The sequence below is a fragment of the Natator depressus genome, chromosome 14 (genome assembly GCF_965152275.1).
Source record: "Natator depressus isolate rNatDep1 chromosome 14, rNatDep2.hap1, whole genome shotgun sequence".
NCBI lineage: Eukaryota > Metazoa > Chordata > Testudines > Cheloniidae > Natator > Natator depressus.
In genome coordinates, this window is record NC_134247.1 from 28121345 (window position 1) to 28138051 (window position 16707).

The window sequence follows — 16707 nt, forward strand, 5'->3', positions numbered from 1 at the left end:
CACTCGCCCTTGGTGTTTGTGCTGAGAGATAGTGATAATTTTCATTGTTCAAACACACAAAAATCTCCTGAGAAAGGGTAAAGAAAGGTTAAAATAAAAAAGGACCCTTCCGGCAAATGATCATTTGTCTCGTAAAGTCCTCAATAAAATTGTGACAGGTTTCAGAGTAACAGCCGTGTTAGTCTGTATTCGCAAAAAGAAAAGGAGTACTTGTGGCACCTTAGAGACTAACCAATTTATTTGAGCATGAGCTTTCGTGAACTACAGCTCACTTCATCGGATGTGATGCATCCGATGAAGTGAGCTGTAGCTCACGAAAGCTCATGCTCAAATAAATTGGTTAGTCTCTAAGGTGCCACAAGTACTCCTTTTCTTTTTAATAAAACTGTGCTACATCCTGTCAAACTAAACTAATATCAAAGCATGTGACCAAACAGCCGTCAGGAAGAGAGACAAGCCAACACTACAAGATGGGCTACAAAACACTTTCAGGTTCATAAAGTGAAATCCCACAGAATCATAGCTCCCAAAAGAAGGAAAACAAATGTATCCATTTTCCTCTGAATTGGCTAAACCTGCAGTACTCAGCACCTCCTCATTATTTGGTTGTGTCATTTACAAAAGTTTCAGCATTGTCCTAATGCAAAAAAGAAAAAAAAGGAACAAAAACAAACCAAAGCTAAAATCTGCCCATCTCCAAATGTTCTGGGATTGGCTAGAAAAAGCCCAGAAGCCACTTTATTAATAGATGGAAACAGGGATTTAAGGTCAGAAAGCTCAAACACAGCTTTGGGATTCATTTGAATATCACCTCCAGGTCTGGGACACTTTCATCTCTAGCCCTAACGAGTCTGAGTCAGGATCAAAAAAATCAAAGTGTGATTCCTAAGCATGGAGAGTAAAGAACACTGGTGGAAGTGCCGTGCTGGGAGGTGGACAGTAGAATGGGGAGAGGATAAACTATCCAAGGCTCGGACACAGGCTGCTGTGTCGGGGTGGAGCATGACAATGAAGGGAGGAGGAGGGAATCCCTCCAACTCATCCCATTATCCTCAAATACCACAGAATCCAAACACCACATTTTCCTAACCCTGCTCCAGGACTTTTAGAATCTATTTAAATCTGGTCTCAAAGGGAGTCAGTGTACAAAAAAATAAATGTTTTTGGCATAACCTGGAGCAATGTGAGACTTTGTGGAAATGAGACAATCTGTCCCCAAAGGGGCAACTCAGTGACTCTAACAATCACCCTGCTAATGGGGGGATCAGAATATATAAAATGGTTGGGGTCCGTCTAGACAAGGAAAAGTGGGGGAGGGTCAGGGGAGATTTGCTAGCTAATCCCAACCACGTTTCCCACCACAGAGAGACCCTCAGAAGCTGATGCTGTGCAGGCAGAGGTGGGATCCTGAAGCCTTTACGCCTCCCACAAAAGACAATGCGGAAATCAGTCCCTCTCAGTGGTGCTTTCTGAATGCAGAGGGGGCAGGGAAAAGGGGCAGAGGGGGTGAGTGATAAGAGGCAGCACCTCTATTCCCTGTACTCTCCTCTCTTATCCCGTGATCCCTAACACTTGATTTCCCCAGCACCCTCTGCATCCCACATCCACCAGACCCAACCATTCAATCCCCCAGTTTCCTCCCCATAACCCATCCCTCCTGGTCCCTTCACATTTGATCTCCTGTAACCCAGCACCTCAGAGGATTTAGGGACATTTATAGATTCTGTCCCGTGTGGATTCTCCACTGTTTAGGAAGGTATGAGCTGGAACTGAAACTTTTCCCATCATCCAAGCATTTATGCAGTTTCTCTCCCGTGTGGATTCTCTGATGTGTAATGAGTTTTGATTTGTCACTGAAGCTTTTCTGACATTCAAGGCATTTATACGGTCTCTCTCCTGTGTGCACTCTCTGATGTTTAATAAGATGAGAGCTATGATTGAAGCTTTTTCCACACTCAAAGCATTTATACGGTCTCTCTCCCGTGTGCACTCTCTGATGAGTAATAAGATGTGAGCTCTGACTGAAGCTTTTCCCACAGTCCAAGCATTTATAGGGTCTCTCCCCAGTGTGGATTCTCCCATGGTTAATAAGGACTGACTGCTGACTGAAGCTTTTCCCACAGTTGAAGCATTTATATGGTCTCTCTCCTGTGTGCAGTCTCTGATGTGTAATAAGATGTGAGCTCCGACTGAAGCTTTTCCCACACTCAAGGCATTTATACGGTCTCTCTCCTGTGTGTACCCGCCGATGGGTAATAAGATGTGAGCTAACACTGAAGCTTTTCCCACAGTTCAAGCATTTATAAGGTCTCTCCCCCGTATGGATTCTCCCATGGGTAATAAGGGCTGAGCGCTGACTGTAGCTTTTCCCACACTCAAGGCATTTATAAAGTCTGTCTCCTGTGTGGATTATCTCGTGGTTAATAAGGACGGAGGGGTAACTGAAGCTTTTCCCACAGTCCAAGCATTTATAGGGCTTCTTTTCCTTGTGACTTGTCTGCTGGGCTGTGGTTTCTTTGGGATCCTTGCCTCCTCTTCCACATTCAATTGATTCATCCACTTTCGTCCTTCGGCCGTTTCCCAGCTTCCTTTCTGATCTGTGCCAATTATTCCTGCCTTTTCTCTGTTCCAAGCACTGGGGAAAATTCCCTTCAGCTCTTCTCAAAAAGGTCCCCTGCAGTTCCACTTGCTCAGGATCTTCCTGCTGTGGATTCCCCTCCTCGTTCTCACTCATTGTCTCATCACCTACTGGAAGAGAGAGAGAATCCAGGCAGGAGTCATTGCCCGGGCTGGCAGAAAGGACAGAAAGGGGAATTGAAAAAAGGAAAAACTCAACACAATAACCATTGGAAGAATGAGAGACTGGATTCTGCCTCCACATCCCATCCAAACACTCGCAGGGAAGCGAAGATGAGGAGAAAACTCCTGACAGCCAACAGGGTGGGTGTGAAGCCATGAGCAACATCTGCCATGATGACATGACACCTGCTGACCACAGCCTGACCTGGGTGAGATGAGGCAGAATTGAGGGGGCTCACACCACATTTTGTGGATTTTAAACTTTTTCCTTCATTTGCTATATAGTTTCTGTGTCAGTGTCACTGACTCCTCACCTGTGCGGCTGCCTCTTGGGATCTTCCTTTCCTTGGAGGCTTGGAGATCCGGGACCCATGGCTCTTCCCCTCCTTCCAGCCAGGCAATCAGGTCAGGTTTGGTAATGTGGAGTCCTGCTCAGAGGGTGAAATAAGGCATGATCAGAGTGCACTGAGGACTGGGGCAGTATTTCTCACAATAGGTGGATCTTGAGGTTAAACTCAACCCATGACTTTCTTGGAGGTTATGGGATGGGAACACAGTCACTGAGCCCCCTTAGGAGAGGCCAATATCTTGGTGAACGGGGGGAGTTTTCAGGATCTCTGTGCTCTGAGGGACTTTCTGAGGCACATACAGCTCGGGTGTCAAACCGCTGCCTATGACTGAACCCACAGAGAACAGAGCCCTCCCCACACAGAGAGTTAGTCGCATGAAGAGAGGTGCACAGAGATCCTGTGTGTCAGTGAGTATTAATGCAGATAGCATAATACACTGCTTCTGCTCCACAGCCCCCAACCCCGGCAGCTGGAGGGATGGGAATGAATTAGCATGTCCATTAGGTTCATGACTTCCCTATCCTGTTGGAGGGGGTATGGAGGTGATGGCTTTCTCACACTTGGACTATGTGACCCATTCCCCTCTAATCTCACTGACCAGGGAAGAACCTGACCAGATTCAGAAATACAGAACCCCTGGGCTTCAAATAGCTGAGGGGAAAGAAATCCCTACCTAGCGAGGTCACAGTCTCATAATTCTCCTGCATGACGTCCCTGTAGAGGGCTCTCTGACTGGGGTCCAGCAGAGCCCCCTGTCCCTCGGTGAAATACACAGCCACCTCCTCGAAGGTCACCGGCATCTGAAACAACAAATGTTCCTTTCTCAGCACCTGCTGCCTCAGCCACAATCCCACTATTCATGGGGGAAGAAGCATAAAAATAGGACAGCTCTGGGAAGGCCAGAGGAGCAGAATCCCACCCCCACCCTGCTCAGAGTGGCCAGGAGGCTCCAGGGAACAGAAACAATGTAAGAGCTCTTTGTCCCTCCCAGCAGACAGAGGAGGGCAAGTTCTTCTTATTTACACCAACCTCCCAACACAAATGGGCTTTTTCATAAATCAGCCCCTAGGCTGAGCATGTCTCAGCATGTTTAACACAGCCTGTCTCTGTCCCTGGCTCACTCTGTATATTTCCTGCCCTTCCCTGCTCTACAACAACCTTCCCCAGCAGCTCCCCCAAACATCCCCTACCTGAGCTGAATCCACCACAGCCATTTCCCTTCCCTGGCCCTGTCATAAATATAAAGGGAAGGGTAAACCCCTTTAAAATCCCTCCTGGCCAGAGGAAATCTCCTCTCACCTGTAAAGGGTTAAGAAGCTAAAGGTAACCTCGCTGGCACCTGACCAAAATGACCAATGAGGAGACAAGATACTTTCAAAAGCTGGGAGGAGGGAGAGAAACAAAGGGTCTGTGTGTCTGTCTATATTCTGTCTTTGCCGGGGATAGACCAGGAATGGAGTCTTAGAACTTTTAGTAAGTAATCTAGCTAGGTACGTGTTAGATTATGATTTCTTTAAATGGCTGAGAAAAGAATTGTGCTGAATAGAATAACTATTTCTGTCTGTGTATCTTTTTTGTAACTTAAGGTTTTGCCTAGAGGGGTTCTCTATGTTTTGAATCTAATTACCCTGTAAGGTATCTACCATCCTGATTTTACAGGGGGGATTTCTTATTTCTAATTACTTCTATTTTTATTAAAAGTCTTCTTGTAAAAAAACTGAATGCTTTTTCATTGTTCTCAGATCCAAGGGTTTGGGTCTGTGGTCACCTATGCAAATTGGTGAGGCTTTTTATCCAACATTTCCCAGGAAAGGGGGGGTGCAAGTGTTGGGAGGATTGTTCATTGTTCTTAGGATCCAAGGGTCTGGGTCTGTAGTCACCTAGGCAAATTGGTGAGGCTTTTTTCCAAACCTTGTCCAGAAAGTGGGCTGCAAGGTTTTGGGAAGTATTTTGGGGGGAAAGACGTGTCCAAACAGCTCTTCCCCAGTAACCATTATTTGTTTGGTGGTGGTAGCAGCCAATCCAAGGACAAAGGGTGGAATATTTTGTACCTTGGGGAAGTTTTGACCTAAGCTGGTAAAGATAAGCTTAGGAGGTTTTTCATGCAGGTCCCCACATCTGTACCCTAGAGTTCAGAGTGGGGGAGGAACCTTGACAGGCCCCTAGGAAGATGGGATGATCTGGAGGAAAACGTGGTCATTATCCTGCAGCCTGTCAGGGTGAGAAAGGCAATTGTGGAGGTTTCTGAATTAGTGTTAGTCCATTTCACACCCCGATTCCCCCCAGGCTCTTTCCCTGCAGACAGACACTCTAGACTCTGCCATGCTGGGAAAACCCTCAGTTACGTTATTACAACACAGACCTGATCGCTCCCACCGGGACTGAACCCACAAGACACTTTTAAACCCTCCCAGTAACAGAGTCTCTGAGCCAAACTCTAGAAAAGAGCAGAATCAAATGGGCCACTTTGGGGGATCCCCCCTAACACTGTCCCCAGGACAGCACATTTCCCCAGCAGCACAGGGACTAGGCACAGGCAGGAAATGGCTTTTCCTCTCTCTGCTCCTCAAATTGTCCCAGGAAAGTCAATCTGCCCTGGGGTTCTGCAGAAAATGGAGCTGGGCGGGGCTGGGAGCCGGGAACCTTCCCCCCCATTTATTGCTCCTGCTGCCCCATTCAGCCTCTCCTGTCTCCCTTCTGCATGGAAGAACTGGTTACTGTCCAGCCATTCCTGTGGGCATTTCCTCTCCAATACCTACTGCCACTGCTAACAAGGGTGTGAGCCTGGGTGTGCCTGGGGCAGCTGCTCTGGGACTCACAGACACATGGGGAGTAGAGATGGAGTGAGGAGGGGCCATTGTGCAGAGTCACTTTCCTGCCATCCCCAGCACTTTCTCCAAGTTCTCTCTCATCACCTGGAGTCTCCAGCTCAGGAGCTGTTGGTGGCACAGCCCGGGGCTGACCTAGAGCACTGATGACAGTCACAGGAGAAAGTTCCCCCCTCGGCTGGGCATAGAGGGGATGTTAGTGATGGTCTATCCCAGCACAGATCCCGCTGGGCAGCAGCATGTTCCCAGATCACAATGGAGGCAGCAGCATCTACCCCAGGATGCCCAGCTAGCCCTAGGGCTCCAGTAACCTGAGCACAAAGACTGACACCAGCCTCCTCTGCCTTATCAATTACCGGATCCCTCTGGTGGGGGTAGCTAATGACTGAGCCTCCCTGTGCTGCCCCTGCAGCCCCCAGGGACAGCCAAGCTGATGCTGATCTCATTTGCCCATCTGGACTCACACTGGAATCACAAACCCAGTTCAAAACCGTATTTTGTACTTGTACTGGAACCGAACCTGAACCCTAATTTTGTTTTACTGACTGAACCTGAACTGAAAAGAAAAAAAACAAAGTAAATATAAGTTGGACTCCTTGCCTGTTGTTGTTCTCAGTGACTCTGGTTTGACACAGAATCTTGCACAGAAATCAGAGCAGGGCCCTGTTCAGTCCTGTCAACCCCAAACATTTAACATTCAGGAGTCAGACCCCCAAAATTATGAGATTGTCTTAAGTAATATATTGTGAGGAGGGTGTGTGTGTGTGTGGGGGGGAATATTTGCCTTGTAAATTCTGAGCCCTTAGGGGTAAGTCCCAGGCTCACCCACACCCAGTGCTTGTTTGACCATTTCTAGGGGAAAAGATTCCTATCTCTCACCATCCCCCTCCCTTCTCCTACCCTCTGGCTCTCCCTTCCCCAGTCAGTCTCCACTTGCTCTCATATTCTCCCTCCAGCCACCACACAGCCCCTCTCCTCACATCCCCCCTTTCCTTCCCTTTATCCCCCCCACTCAGTTTCCCTCTATTCCAGCTCTGTTCCCCAGAATTCTCCCTCTGCCCCCAATTTCTGTGTATTCCCTCAGCCTTCCTTCAGTGGCCCCACATCCCCATGACCCCATCCCGCCTCTGCATCCCTGTTCACCCACCACCTGTCCCCTCACACACCCCCTGTTCACAGTCCTCAATGCCTTTTGGCTCTCAGAGCCCCCTTCCGGCTCCCACAGCCCTCTGGCTCCCCAGATGTTGCTATCCTAGCCCCAGTCCCTCACACGCCCTGCAAACCATGGGAGCTGGCAGCCAGCTTTCCTCTGCCCAGTGAGGGAATCGCAGGCAGCCCAGCTGGGAGCAGCCTGGGGCATCCCCCTGCCTCTGCAGACAGGCTGCAACCTGGATCATCGCTCCCTGGGGATGGGGAGAAGGGCGGGTCTCACCTTCTGTACACGGGGGGCACTGCCTGGGAGCAGGGCTATGGGTCCCAGTAGGGGGGTCGGGACAGGCTGGGGTCTGTACTGGGAGAGTCTCTCGGGGAGCAGCGGGAATGTTCCTCCGTCGATAGGAAACTTCCCCCGCCTGCAGCCAGGGCTCTGGGGTCCCCAGCGGCAGCAGCCGAGGCCCTGGGGTCTTGCAAGGAAAGTGGGTTGCACCGTAACAGAGTCACTGCAGAGACTGCAATTCGCTTCCTGCGGCCAGGCTGCGTGACCCCGGGGATCGCCCTGCTCGGCGCCTCCTGGGTCCTAGCGAGATGGTGGGCACTGCGTCTCCTTTCTCTACAGCAGCCTCTCTGTCTGCGAGTCTTGTCCTGAGCTGCGAGGGCTGCTCCCTTAGTTCGGGCCATGGGGTTCTCAGTGCTGTGCCACCAGGTTCCTCTGGTTATTTGTAGGGTCAAATTAAGCCATCACTGGGCTGCAGAGAAAAAACCCTCCAGTTTCCCCTCTTCCCCCACAGGGCTACCTGCTGCTCCCCACTCTGCCGGTGTAACTTTGCCTGCACTGTTTGCTAGTAGCTCCTGGTAGGTTCTATTAACATATTTCTCCCTTTTGCTGCCCTGTCACAATTTGCTGCCTCTGCGTTTCCCCATCCTACAGTCCCAGGGCAGTAAGTTGTGATGGATGGAGGCATTCCCTCCACAATTTGGTACCTCTCACTTTTCCCCACTCTCTGGTCCAGGGATAACAAACTGTGATGGATGGGGACATTCCCAACACAATTTTCTACCTCTCACCTTTCTCCATCCTCTACCTTTCCCTATCGCCTAGTCCAGGGGAAGAAAGTTGTGATGGATATGGGGTATGCCTGTCACAATCTGCTACCTCTACCTTTGCCCATCCCCTTCAGGGGTGCTGGAACAGAGGGGCCAAGGGGCCATGGCCTTCGCACTTTTGAAAGGGGATGGGCCTTGCCTGTCCACTTTTCACCACGGACCTGGCCTATTCCCTGTAAGCTGCTCGGGCACGCAGCCGTGCAGCAACCTATTTAGCACTGTGCAGGTGCTCAAGGAACCTACCCAGTCCAGGGGAGGGGCACCCCTCCCCTGGCCTCAACTCTGCTGCGGCACAGCCTGGGCCAGTCCCAAGCATGGCTGGAGCGGCCCAGACCCAGCTGCAGACAGGTCGCCCAGACCTGCTGGGTTGATGCGGCCAGATCAGCCCCAGCCACGACGGCCCTCCCCCAGCCCAGACCTGCTGGGGCCAGGGGAGGGGCATCTATCCTGCAGCCCCAACCCCAGAACTGCCATGGTGGGGAGAGGCACCTTTCCCCTCACAGTCCAGGTGCTGGGAGGAGTCCTATCTCCCCACCGTAGCCCCCGAGCACCCTTCTGCACCCCAAACCCCTCATCCCGGCCCCACCCCAGAGCCCTCACCCCCTGCACCCCAACCCTCTGCCCCAGCCCTGAGCCCCTCATCTCCAGCCCCATCCCAGAGCCCGCACCCACAGCAGGAGCCCTCACACCCCTGTACTCCAGCCCTGAACCCCCTCACACAGTCCGAACTCCTCGGTACCACCCCCACCACATGAATTAAGGAGCAGGGTCTTGTGGTCTCCCCACTTTAGGAAGAATCCCTCACCCCTGTATGTGGTCCAGACCTTTCTTTATCCTCTGATTCAGATGTTGCTTGTTGTGATGAATCGGGGTATGCCTATCACAGTTTGGTTCTTTTACCTTTCTCCATTCCTGGTGCAGGGGTAACAAATTGTGATGGCTGGCGGTACACCTGTCACTGTTTTCCTACCTCTGCCTTTCCTCATCTTCAGGGGAGAGAGTAAATTCTGATGGATGGGGAAGTCTCATCACAATTTGCTACCTCTTCCCCTTTCCCTATCCTTTATCTTTCCCAATTCCTGGCCCAGAGGTCACGAGTTGTGATGGAGAGAGCTATGCCTGTCACAGTCTGCTGCCTCTACCTTTCCCCATCCTCTGGTCCAGATGTAGCAAGTTGTGATGAATGGGGAAACACCTGTCACAATTTGCTCCCCCACCCTTCCCCATCCTTTGGGCCACATGTAGGAAATTCACTCTCACAATTTCACTCTCACCTAGACAAATTGGAGGATTGGGCCAAAAGAAACCTGATGAGGTTCAATAAGGATAAGTGCAGGGTCCTGCACTTAGGACGGAAGAACCCAATGCACAGCTACAGACTAGGGACCGAATGGCTAGGCAGCAGTTCTGTGGAAAAGGACCTAGGGGTTACAGAGGACGAGAACCTGGATATGAGTCAGCAGTGTGCCCTTGTTGCCAAGAAGGCCAATGGCATTTTGGGATATATAAGTAGGGGCATAGCGAGCAGATCGAGGGACGTGATCGTTCCCCTCTATTCGACATTGGTGAGGCCTCATCTGGAGTACTGTGTCCAGTTTTGGGCCCCACACTACAAGAAGGATGTGGATAAATTGGAGAGAGTCCAGCAAAGGGCAACAAAAATGATTAGGGGTCTGGAACACATGACTTATGAGGAGAGGCTGAGGGAACTGGGATTGTTTAGTCTGCGGAAGAGAAGAATGAGGGGGGATTTGATAGCTGCTTTCAACTACCTGAGAGGTGGTTCCAGAGAGGATGGTTCTAGACTATTCTCAGTGGTAGAAGAGGACAGGACAAGGAGTAATGGTCTCAAGTTGCAGTGGGGGAGGTTTAGGTTGGATATTAGGAAAATCTTTTTCACTAGGAGGGTGGTGAAACATTGGAATGCGTTACCTAGGGAGGTGGTAGAATCTCCTTCCTTAGAAGTTTTTAAGGTCAGGCTTGACAAAGCCCTGGCTGGGATGATTTGATTGGGGATTGGTCCTGCTTTGAGCAGGGGGTTGGACTAGATGACCTACTGAGGTCCCTTCCAACCCTGATATTCTATGATTCTATGATTCTATGATTTTCTGCCATTGTGAAATCTCTATTTTAAACTTGGACACGAAGATATTTTTATTATTTGGAAAGGCATTCTACAGTGTTAAACTGCAGGGCTATTGTATATAACCTCCTGAATGAAGGTGTTGTTATTTCTTTATTAGTCTCTTTCCATTGTAAATTAGGCTGTCAAGAGTAGCTCAGGAACATGAGTACTGACCTCAGGGCTGACTGTTACAAACCAGGGCACAAACCCCAAACTGGTTGTATGTTCTACAATTTGATTTCACCAACCATCAAGTGTGAACTCCTCAAGCAGTGTAACAGCTTTACTATGGAGTTAAAGACAGTCTCCTAAGTCTGTCTTGCCACCCAGACAAGCCTACCTTTGTGATAGATGGTCCCTTGTGTCAAAAATCACAACAATATTCTGGTTTCTCCCAATCCCAAAGGACCAGTTATTTACCCCAGGTCAATTGCACGTCAGATCTCAAACCAAAGACAACATTTGTAGCCAATCCTATAATAAATTAACTAAGGAATTATTGGCTAAGAGAAGGAAATATGAGTTATTTCAAAGGTTAAAGCAGGCAAACGTACATACACAAACGAGTTACAATCATAAGTTTCAAAAGGTAATAGAAGCTTTTATGATAAGCAAGCTCTGTACTGTGTGTCTTTTAGGACTAGCCCAAGCTGTGGCTCTCTCACTTTGTGCCTAAACCATTCCCCCCCCTCCCTCCCCCAAGCAGCAGAGAGAGAAAGTTTTGACCAGGAATTGTTATTCCCTTCCCCCAGAGTTCAAACTGATGGGATGAGTGTTTGGGCTACAACTCCTCTTCATGGGTGTGGGGGCAAGTAATCAATAGAGGCTTTCATCCACAATGGCTTGTCTGATATCTGTAGACCTTCTTGTGTTGGGCAGAAGATGACACCTCCTGTAATACACTAGTATTTCACACTTGGCATTGCTTCTCTCCTGACTGTGGGATGTTTCCGGTTTCACAACAAACACTTTTATAGGTTTCAGAGTAGCAGCCATGTTAGTCTGTATTTGCAAAAAGAAAAGGAGTACTTGTGGCACCTTAGAGACTAACAAATTTATTTGAGCATAAGCTTTCGTGAGCTACAGCTCACTTCATTGGATGCATGTGCCCTTCCCCCCACCACTTGGCTAGCAGCGGGGATGATTTCTTTTCAGCCACAGGCAAACAGTCCAGCAGGAACGGCCACCTCTGAATGTCCCCTTAATAAAATTCCCCTATTTCAACCAGGTCACCATGAATGATATCACTCTTCTGAGGATAACACAGAGAGATAAAGAACGGATGTTGCTTGAATGCCAGCAAACACTGGGACCATACGCTGCCATACTTTGTTATGCAATGATTCCAGACTATGTGCTCCTGGCCTGGAGTGGTAAAGTGTCCTACCATGGAGGATGGAATAAGGCTGCCCTTCCCAGAAACCCTTTGCAAAGGCTTTGGGAGTACCTCCAGGAGAGCTTCATGGAGATGTCTCTGGAGGATTTCCACTCCATCCCCAGACACGTTAACAGACTTTTCCAGTAGCTGTACTGGCCGTGAATGCATCCCAAGTCTTCAGGACAAATTAATCATTAAACACGTTTGCTTTTAAACCATGTATTATATTTACAAAGGTACATTCACCAGAGGTGCCTTCTCCAGCTTCATGGTCCGGGACCCCGCGTTGGGAGGGTTGGGAGGGTATTCGCTCCAGGGTGATAAACAGTTCCTGGCTGTCGGGGAGAATGATTTCCTCGTCCTCCTCCTCATCATCATCTTGCTCGTTCCCCAAATCCTCATTCCTGTCACGTGAGACTCCCCCCTTGCAAGAGTCCACGAACAGGGGAGGGGTAGTGGAAGAGGCACCCCCCAGAATTGCATGCAGCTCATCATAGAAGCGGCATGTCTGTGGGTCTGAACCGGAGTGGCCGTTTGCCTCTTTGGTTTTTTGGTAGGTTTGTCTGAGCTCCTTAATTTTTACCCGGCACTGCTGCAGGTCTCTGTTGTAACCTCTGCCCATCATGCTCTTGGAGATTTTTTCAAATATTTGGCATTTCATCTTTTGGAACGGAGTTCTGATAGCACGGATTCATCTCCCCATACAGTGATCAGATCCAGTACCTCTCGTTCAGTCCATGCTGGAGCTCTTTTGCAATTCTGGGACTCCATGGTCATCTCTGCTGATGAGCTCTGCATGGTCACGCCACAGTGGCCAAATAGGAAATGAAATTCAAAAGTTTGTGGGGCTTTTCCTGTGTACCTGGCCAGTGCATCCAAGCTGAGAGTGCTGTCCAAAGCAGTCACAATGGAGCACTGTGATATTTCTCCCGGAGGCCAATACCGTCGAATTGCGTCCACACTAACCCAAATTTGACCCAGCGATGTCGATTTCAGCACTAATCCCCTCATCGGGGAGGAGTACATAAATCGATTTTAAGAGCCCATTAGGTCGACAAAAATGGCTTCATTGTGTGGACGGGTGCAGGGTTAAATCGATCTAACACTGCTAACTTCGACCTAAACTCGTAGTGTAGACCAGGGCTCATTGTTTAGTCTGTGTCCACACTAGGAGAAAGGGTGGGATTTCTACAATGTGACAGTGAACATGAGCGAGTGATCTCACTGTGCAATCCTTGTGGAGATAAGGGAAGGCATAGCTTCCCCTCAGGGTTGCTCATTGTGGTGACCACAAACACTCCCTCCCCAAACCTCATCCCATATAATTCCTTTGAACCAGTTACACTGAGGTGAAATGGCCACTTGCCTTGTCTACACAAGAATTTTACAGTAAGAGAGAACATACCTCCTAGTGTAGACAACCCCGCAGAGACTGTTCCTTGGAACAGGTTCCTTCCAACACCCCCGTGGTGACCACAGCAATTGCCAGGCTGCAGAAGAAATGTAAATAACATATTTCACATATTTTTAGCCACCTGTAAGTATGATTCAATGAATCTAGAAACAAAGAGGAGAGTTGGCACCGGGTGACCAGTCACCTCTCTACAGAGCACAGCTGAGGAGTTCCTGATTTGCATCTGAAGAAGTGATGTTTTTACCCTTGAAAGCTTATGCTCAAATATATCTGTTAGTCTTTAAGGTGCCACCAGACTCCTTGTGGTTTTCCTGATTTACACAGAATCCTAGAAATGTAGGGATGGAAGAGACCTCGAGAGGTCATATAGTCCATCCTCCTGTGCTGAGACAGGACCAAGTACAACCTCCTAGACCATCCCTGACAGGGATTTGACTTAAATGTTCTCAAAAACCTCTAATGACAGGGATTCCACAGCCTCCCTAGGTAACCTGTTCCCGTGTTTAACTATCCCTACAGTTAGGAAGATTTTTTCTAACCTAAATCTCCCTTGCTAATCTGATTACCTCTTCTCTTGCCCTTAGTGGACATGACAAACAATAGATTACCATCCTTTTTATATTGAAAGACTGTTATCAGGTGCCCCGTAGGCCTCAGGGGTGGCTCCAGCCTCTTCCCGGTGGGGGGGCTAAGGTGGGCTAGACAGGAAATTGGGCAGGGACTGCGCTATACCTTTTGTGGGCACAACTACTGATTTTTGTAAAACAATATGCACTTAAATGTGTGCTTCATCTCTGCTATCCTCAAAAGGAGAATAAAAATCTATACAGACAGATCGGTTTTAAACTTCATCTATGGCAGCTCACTGGTGCAACATTTATTCACAGGAACTCAAGAGGGAAAAAACCAAGCTAATAAATAAACTAGTAATACGATTAATATTAACAATAATAACAATAAACAAGTGCAAACTTCTAGAGAAAATACTGGTTAAATACTAATAGCTAAATACTTTAAATTGGGGGATGGACTGTATTATATTTTAAATTTAGCCATTTGCACATGCAAACAAAATGAAACAACAGCACATACACACTACTATTTAAAGGAAAATAAACAGCTGACCAAAACTGAGTACACCATTTTCCCTAGCCAATCAAGCCCCTATTTACATCCCAGTCCAATCAAAACCCAATCAAATAAATACAATTAAAATATTGGAAACATTTTTAAAGCATTTTTTGGGTGAAGAAGGGCGGGTCACTCTTCCTGTGACTGTTGTGCACCTGAATGAGCCACAGTCTTTGTTAAAATAACAAAAGCAATTTGGCTCTTAACTAAACAAACTGCCAATTAACACAAAATCAAAAAAAGCACAAAGTTAATAAAGCACTTCCAATAAAGCACAAAACCAGCATTTGACAGGCAGCAAAAATCAAGATTAAATCCAAGTACAGTAAAAGCTCCAGTGCCCCTCGCACCCCACGTCCCTCTGCCAAACCATACATTCCCTGTCCCCTCCCCTCTGCCCCTAAAAGAACCCCGCACATCCTAGACACACATCCCAACCCATCATATAGCTCAGAACCCTGGGCCCTCATAGGCACTCAGCCTACAGCCACTACATATGTACCCTCCCTGTATTCACACACCCCAACTCACACAGCTTCCACAGCCTTTTGGACCCTGGGATATATTTATGTAAAACTCTAGTGCCTGGTACACTAGCAACTACTTTGTCAAGTTCACGTACTAGGCAGTGAACTTGTGAACATCTGATTTAATCACAGAATCATAGAATATCAGGGTTGGAAGGGACCTCAGGCGGTCATCTAATCCAATCCCCTGCTCAAGGCAGGACCAATCCCCAAATAAATTATCCCAGCCAGGGCTTTGTCAAGCCTGACCTTAAAAACCTCAAAGGAAGGAGATTCCACCACTTCCCTAGGTAACCCATTCCAGTGCTTCACCACCCTCCTAGTGAAAAAGTTTTTCCTAATATCCAACCTAAATCTCCCCCACTGCAACTTGAGACCATTACTCCTTGTCTATCATTTGCTACGACTGAGAACAATCTAGATCCATCCTCTTTGGAGCCCCCTTTCAGGTAGTTGAAAGCAGCTATCAAATCCCTCCTCATTCTTCTCTTCTGCAGACTAAACAATCCCAGTTCCCTCAGCCTCTCCTTGTAAATCATGTGCTCCAGCACCCTGATAATTTTTGTTGCCCTCCGCTGGACTCTTTCCAATTTTTCCACATCCTTCTTGTAGTGTGGGGCCCAAAACTGGACACGGTACTCCAGATGGGGCCTCACCAATGCTGAATAGTGGGGAACAATCACATCCCTCAATCTGGTGGCAATGCTCCTGCTTATACAGCCGAAAATGCCGTTAGCCTTCTTGGCAACAAGGACACATTGTTGACTCATATCCAGCTTCTCGTCCACTGTAACCCCTAGGTCCTTTTCTGCAGAACTGCTGCCTAGCCACTCAGTCCCAAGTCTGTAGCGGTGCATGGGATTCTTCCGTCCTAAGTGCAGGACTCTGCACTTGGCCTTGTTGAACCTCATCAGATTTCTTTTGGCCCAATCCTCTAATTTGTCTAGGTCCCTCTGTATCCTATCCCTACCCTCCAGCGTATCTACTACTCCTCCCAGTTTAGTGTCATCTGCAAACTTGCTGAGGGTGCAATCCATGCCATCCTCCAGATCATTAATGAAGATATTGAATAAAACCGGCCCCAGGACCCACCCTTGGGGCACTCCACTTGATACGGACTGCCAACTAGACATGGAGTCATTGATCACTACCCGTTGAGCCCAACGATCTAGCCAGCTTTCTATCCACCTTATAGTCCATTCATCCAGCCCATACTTCTTTAACTTGCTGGCAAGAATACTGTGGGAGATGGTATCAAAAGCTTTGCTAAAGTCAAGGAATAACACATCCACTGCTTTCCCCTCATCCACAAAGCCAGTTATCTCATCACAGAAGGCAATTAGGTTAGTCAGGCATGACTTGCCCTTGGTGAATCCATGCTGACTGTTCCTGATCACTTTCCTCTCCTTTAAGCGCTTCAAAATTGATTCCTTGAGGACCTTGAGGATGATTTTTCCAGGGACGGAGGTGAGGCTGACTGGCCTGTAGTTCCCCAGATCATCCTTCTTCCCTTTTTTAAAGATGGGCACTACATTAACCTTTTTCCAGTCGTCCGGGACTTCCCGGATCACCATGAGTTTTCAAAGATAGTGACCAACGGCTCTGTAATCACATCTGCTAACTCCTTTAGCACCCTCGGATGCAGAACATCTGGCCCCATTGACTTGTGCTTGTCCAGCTTTTCTAAATAGTCCTGAACCACTTCTTTCTCCACAGAAGGCTGGTCACCTCCTCCCCATACTGTGCTGCCCAGTGCAGTAGTCTGTTCGTGAAGACAGAGGCAAAAAAAGCATTGAGTACATTAGCTTTTTCCACATCCTCTGTCACTAGGTTGCCTCCCCCATTCAGTAAGGGCCCCACACTTTCCTTGACCTTCTTCTTGTTGCTAACATA

General features: G+C 48.3%; 1 protein-coding gene across 4 annotated transcripts; it reads right to left on the reverse strand.

Annotated features, from left to right (window-relative positions):
• Positions 1-375: 375 nt before the first annotated feature.
• LOC141998996 (uncharacterized) lies at positions 376-7647 on the reverse strand. 4 transcript variants are annotated; one of them, XM_074972062.1, is made up of 4 exons: positions 7410-7647; positions 3823-3949; positions 3114-3227; positions 376-2745 (listed from the first exon to the last, which is right to left on the reverse strand). In XM_074972062.1, the coding sequence occupies exons 2-4, from the start codon at positions 3947-3949 to the stop codon at positions 1715-1717; spliced, it is 1272 nt and encodes a 423-aa protein (XP_074828163.1). In that variant the 5' UTR covers positions 7410-7647; the 3' UTR covers positions 376-1714. The 4 variants fall into 4 exon arrangements, with proteins under 4 accessions (XP_074828163.1, XP_074828161.1, XP_074828162.1 ...); XM_074972060.1 differs by having other exon boundaries at positions 376-2748; XM_074972061.1 differs by lacking the exon at positions 7410-7647 and adding an exon at positions 4075-4097 and having other exon boundaries at positions 376-2748.
• Between the last annotated feature and the right edge of the window lie 9060 nt (positions 7648-16707).